Raw genomic sequence first — 4526 nt, forward strand, 5'->3', positions numbered from 1 at the left:
GCTCGTGTGTCCCAGAGAGCTGAGGCAGAAAACAAGGCAAATGATTCAGTGATACGCTACATTTGCAATCTTTAGTTTGTACAAATCTTATTTTTTTTTTTTCCAGTTCATCCTTAAGAAAAAAAAAAAAAAAAAAAAAAAAAAAAAGGAAGAGCACAAGTTTGTACAAACCCAGGACACAGATTCCAAAAAGAATAATAATAATAATAATAACAACGACAACAAAAAAAAAGAATTAAAGAGATAAATAAAGGACTGGTTACAGTTCAAGACCATAATTTAACAGGCACGGTTACCTTCCAAATAATGCTCTGACTAATGCAATCGCTTTTGAAAGGACTTAAAATAGAGGGGAGATCAAAAAAAACAAAAAAACCCCGAGGAAAATTGTGATTAAAAACTGCTCTTCTCCCAAAATAAATAATTTAAAGTATCTGTGATGTCCTGCAAGCAGAGAGGAGCCCCTGGACGGGCTTTGCATCAGGCCTGGGGTGGCCGGGGGTGCCCAGAGGGGGTCGAGCTCAGCCCCCCCAGCCCAGGGCAGAGCTGGGGCCTGGTGATTCCCCCGGGGCTGCTTTAAGGCTTCTCCCAGCGCCTCGGGCTGGGGCTGAGTTCATTTTCCGTTTTTTTTTTAAAAAATTTTTTTTTTTTTTTTTTTGCTTTTCTTTCTTAAGGCTCGAGGTTATTAAAAAATAAAGAGGAGAAACTCTTCTCCCGGCTGGTTTTAGCTACGAGTTAGAAAAATAAAGCCTCTCCCATGCTGGTCCCTGCACAGCCTGAGCGCTGCCCAGCGCTGCCCACGTACAGAGCTTGGTTCCCAGGTCAAAGCACGCTGGTTTAGTTTTATTTTTAGAGAGAAAAAAAAAAAAAAAAGACACTTATCTATACAAAAATACCTCTGACTGCAAGAAAGCCTAGCGCTGCTCCACTAAGTGTCATTTTTTCTTTTTTTTTTTTTTTTTAAGCTGTTGGAAAAATAAGAGCGTCTTAAAAAAATCTCTAAAAAATACGTATAAATCCCCTCGAATTGGTAACGAATCATACACAGTACATACTAAAAATATTTAAAATAGAGAATATTCCTCACAGAGGACTCTGAGTTTTCTCTTTTTTACCCCCCATTTTTTTTTTTTTTTTTTTTTTTTTTTCCTTTAATTACTGCTAAAAAAAAAAAAAAAATCATTACAAAAGTCCAGAGAACAAGACAGCTGGGCGGGTTGGGTAGGAATCTCCTCTCCATGCTGGAAGCAGAGTTCAAGTCCAGTCCTTGGCAAGTGTGTACCGAGTTTTGCTGGCTCTCAGGCGGGTCCTGGAGGATGCTGTAGTGCAGAAGGCTCGAGGCGCTCTCTCCTCCCCGCCAGCTTTCACTTGAGCGTCTCTTTTTAATTATTATTTCAAATTCAAAGAAGGAAAAAAAAAAAAGTCTGAAGGAAGTTCTTCTCGCTGCTTTCACGCTTTTCTGATTTTTGTTTTTTGTTTTGTTTGTTTGTTTTTGTTTTTTCGAAATTTCTTTTTCTTTCTCTTCCCGCTTTCCTCGGCGGCTTCAGGGCCTGGTGAGCTGCGTGTAGACGGGCTGTTCCCAGTGCTGCGGGCTGTGGGTCTGGGGGATGGAGGGCACCCCCGAAGTGTCTGCAATGGGGGTGTACATGGGGCGCTGCGTGGGGTTCATGTAGGTGAAGGTGGAGTAGAGGCCGCTGCCCTGCCCCGCCGCGTGGCTGTAGTAGGAGCCGGAGTTCTGGTGGTCGGTGTAGTCGTACTGGGAGCGGGTGATGGTGGGGTAGGACGAGCTGTAGTGCTGCAGGTTGAAGGAGCTGTAGTTGATCTGCTGCGGGGAGTGCTGCTGCTGCTCGCTGTAGTGGCTGGGGCTCAGCTGCTCCGTCTTGATGTGCGTCCTCTGCTGCGCCGCCGGGCCCTGCTCCCCGCTCAGCGCGGGCAGCCCGTGCTGCTGCGCCGGGGGCTGTGGCTGCGCCGGGGGCTGCGCCTGCTGCTTGGACATCCACACGTGGCCGGCGCCGCCCGGGGAGCCCGACGTGCTGCTGATGCCGTAGCTGCCCGTGTAGGTGACCTGGCCGGGCTGGCCGTGCGCGGCCGGGCCCCCCGGGTGCCCGTTGGGCGGCAGGTACTGGTCGAACTCGTTGACGTCGAAGGTCTCGATGTTGGAGATGACGTCGCTGCTCAGCTCCCCGATGTCCACGTCTCGGAAGTCGATGTGGGGGGGCTGCCGGCCGCCCTCTTGCAGGGGGCGGCCCTCCCGCTTCAGGTCCTGCTTGCCGGGCTGCGTGTCCGTCTTGGGGGTGGTGGGGGGCGTGGGGGGGCCCTGCGACTGCCCTGTGGGAGGAAGGAAGGGGGACAGGGGTGAGGGGGGTGTCGCTGTGATAACTCTGTTAATAGTTAACCCCCCCACGGGGGGCAGGGGAGCAGGGGCTGCGGTCGTGTGGGGTAACACTTCCAGGTGTGAGGGGCTCAGCCATGAGCCCTGTCGGCACCAGCCTACTGCACTGGGTGAAATAACTGAGCCCTCAGACGTGAGCTGTAACGTGGGCCGAGTTTTTAGGGTGCTTTTTATTTATTTATTTATTTACTTATTTATTTAAAAGCGTAACTTTACGTCTCTCACGTGCACGGGGTGAGGGGGATGTGTGGAAGTGGCTGCAGTGGCACCTGCCCGTGCCACGGGCAAAGCTTGTGGGCAGCTCTGCCCCCTCTCCTGATGCGGCTGCCCCCCTTCTCACTGCATTTCTGGGTCTCCTTTTCCCTCCCTTACCCGATCCCAGCCGGTTTGGGCTGCAACTTTTGATTAGGCTGCAACTTTCCTTAGGGAGCTGGAGCTGCGCCGTCCCCCCCCAGATGCCTCGTGGGTGCGTGGGTACCTACCCGAGTGCTCCCCGGGGGAGTGCACCTCGCTGATGCTGGAGGAAGACTGTGGGGAGTCGGCCTGCAGCGCCTTGAAGATGGCGTTGGGGGAGATGTGGGTCTGCTCCGAGCCCTCCTCCTGCTCCGACTGCCCGTTCTTCACCGACTTTCTCCGCCGCGGCTGGTACTTGTAGTCGGGATGGTCCTTCTTGTGCTGCACCCGCAGCCGCTCGGCCTCCTCCACGAAGGGACGCTTCTCGCTCTCGTTCAGCAGCCTGGGGGGGACACGGGGGGTGCGAGGGGTCAGCTGCGGCTCGGGGGGGGGCATTAGCGCGTTAACACCAGCTCACGTCTCTCTCCTGGATCCCCCCGCTGGCGATGCAAAGTCCCCCACGATGCCGAGCCCCCTGCGTGCTGGTTGTCACCCCCCAGGTTGCTTCAGCGGCCAGGCAGGAGGTGCGGGAGCTGCACCGGGGTCCAGCCCTCGCCCTCCCCACCCCGTGGGCACATGTCCCTGTCCCCGGGTGCTTTGGGGACAGCCCCATCGCTGCCTGCCAGGGCCAGGTTTGCTCACCCATTTCTCCTCCTGCCGCAAATTTAGGATCTCCCCCCCTCCCCGCCCCCTTGTGCAGTCACAGAGTGCGCGGCGGCCAGGTGACTCACTTGCCTTCTGTTTTTCTCCCCTCCCTGCCTTATTTTGGCAGTCGGAGGGCACCCGGCCATGCGCCACTCGCCGCCGCCACCCACCCGGGGCTTGGCACCGCCGCCCCCTCCCCGCGCCCCGCATCGCCCCCCTCCCGCACTCCCTCCCCTCCCGGCCCGAGCTGATGCAATCCCCAAACCCATCATTTCCTCTGGACCCGGGAGCACAAACAAACAGCGGCCGGGGCAGCCCCCGCTCGCACGGCCCGGGGGGCTCCGCCAGCCCCCGCACGGTCCCCCCCGCCCCGAGCATCGCTCGGGGAAAAGAAACCGCTTCCAAGACCAGAAAGCGGCCACGGGAAACCGCTTTCCCTACTTTCCCCCTACTATTCTGGCTTCTCCTGCGCCGAACAAGTTCGCCAGCACACGCAAAAGTTTTCAGCGACTCTTCCAGGCTGGGAACATCCTCTGCCTCCCGCGACCGCTGGTCCAGGCTGGAGCGGGCTCTGCAGCCGCAGCCCCCGCAGCATCCCGCGGTGCCCCCCGGCATCATCCCGCGTCCCGGCCCCGCGCTCACCTCCAGAGCTTGCCCAGGGTCTTGCTGAGCTCGGCGTTGTGCAGATGCGGGTACTGGTCCGCCAGCTTCCTGCGGGCCGCCTGCGCCCACACCATGAAGGCGTTCATGGGTCTCTTCACGTGCGGCTTGTTCTTGCTGGAGCCGTTCACCCGCACCGGCATCGGCACCAGGGTCCAGTCGTAGCCCTTCAGCACCTGGCTCACCGCCTCCCGGATGCACACCGGGAACTTGTCCTCGTCGTTCTCCTTCTTCAGGTCCGGGTCCCCCTTGGGGAAGGTGTTTTCTTGGGGTCTGGTGTTCTCCGTGTCCGACCCGGATCCAGAGGGACAGGGGGACCCGGCGGAGTCATCCGACATAGTGGGGCTGGGGGCGTCGGAGATACATTTGTCCTGCTCTTCTGTCATTTTCATGAAAGGGTCGAGGAGATTCATGCGAGAAAGCGGCCGGGGGGGGG

General features: G+C 56.8%; 1 protein-coding gene across 1 annotated transcript; it reads right to left on the minus strand.

Annotated features, from left to right (window-relative positions):
• Positions 1-917: 917 nt before the first annotated feature.
• On the minus strand, positions 918-4520 carry SOX9 (SRY-box 9). The gene is made up of 3 exons (XM_027654506.1): positions 4073-4520; positions 2875-3128; positions 918-2328 (listed from the first exon to the last, which is right to left on the minus strand). Exons 1-3 carry the CDS (start codon positions 4501-4503, stop codon positions 1544-1546), a joined length of 1470 nt encoding a protein of 489 aa, XP_027510307.1. The 5' UTR covers positions 4504-4520; the 3' UTR covers positions 918-1543.
• Between the last annotated feature and the right edge of the window lie 6 nt (positions 4521-4526).

The sequence above is a fragment of the Corapipo altera genome, unplaced genomic scaffold (genome assembly GCF_003945725.1).
Source record: "Corapipo altera isolate COAL_440 unplaced genomic scaffold, ASM394572v1 343, whole genome shotgun sequence".
NCBI lineage: Eukaryota > Metazoa > Chordata > Aves > Passeriformes > Pipridae > Corapipo > Corapipo altera.

Bases quoted from the DNA above. Each gene is read 5' to 3' on its own strand.
- SOX9 (XM_027654506.1), bottom strand. From the start codon at position 4,503: ATGAATCTCCTCGACCCTTTCATGAAAATGACAGAAGAGCAGGACAAA. The intron at 3,129-4,072 runs GTGAGCGCGGGG...TGTCCCCCCCAG, and splicing joins ACCCTGGGCAAGCTCTGGAG to GCTGCTGAACGAGAGCGAGA. The intron at 2,329-2,874 runs GTAGGTACCCAC...TTCCTCCCACAG, and splicing joins CTCCCCCGGGGAGCACTCGG to GGCAGTCGCAGGGCCCCCCC.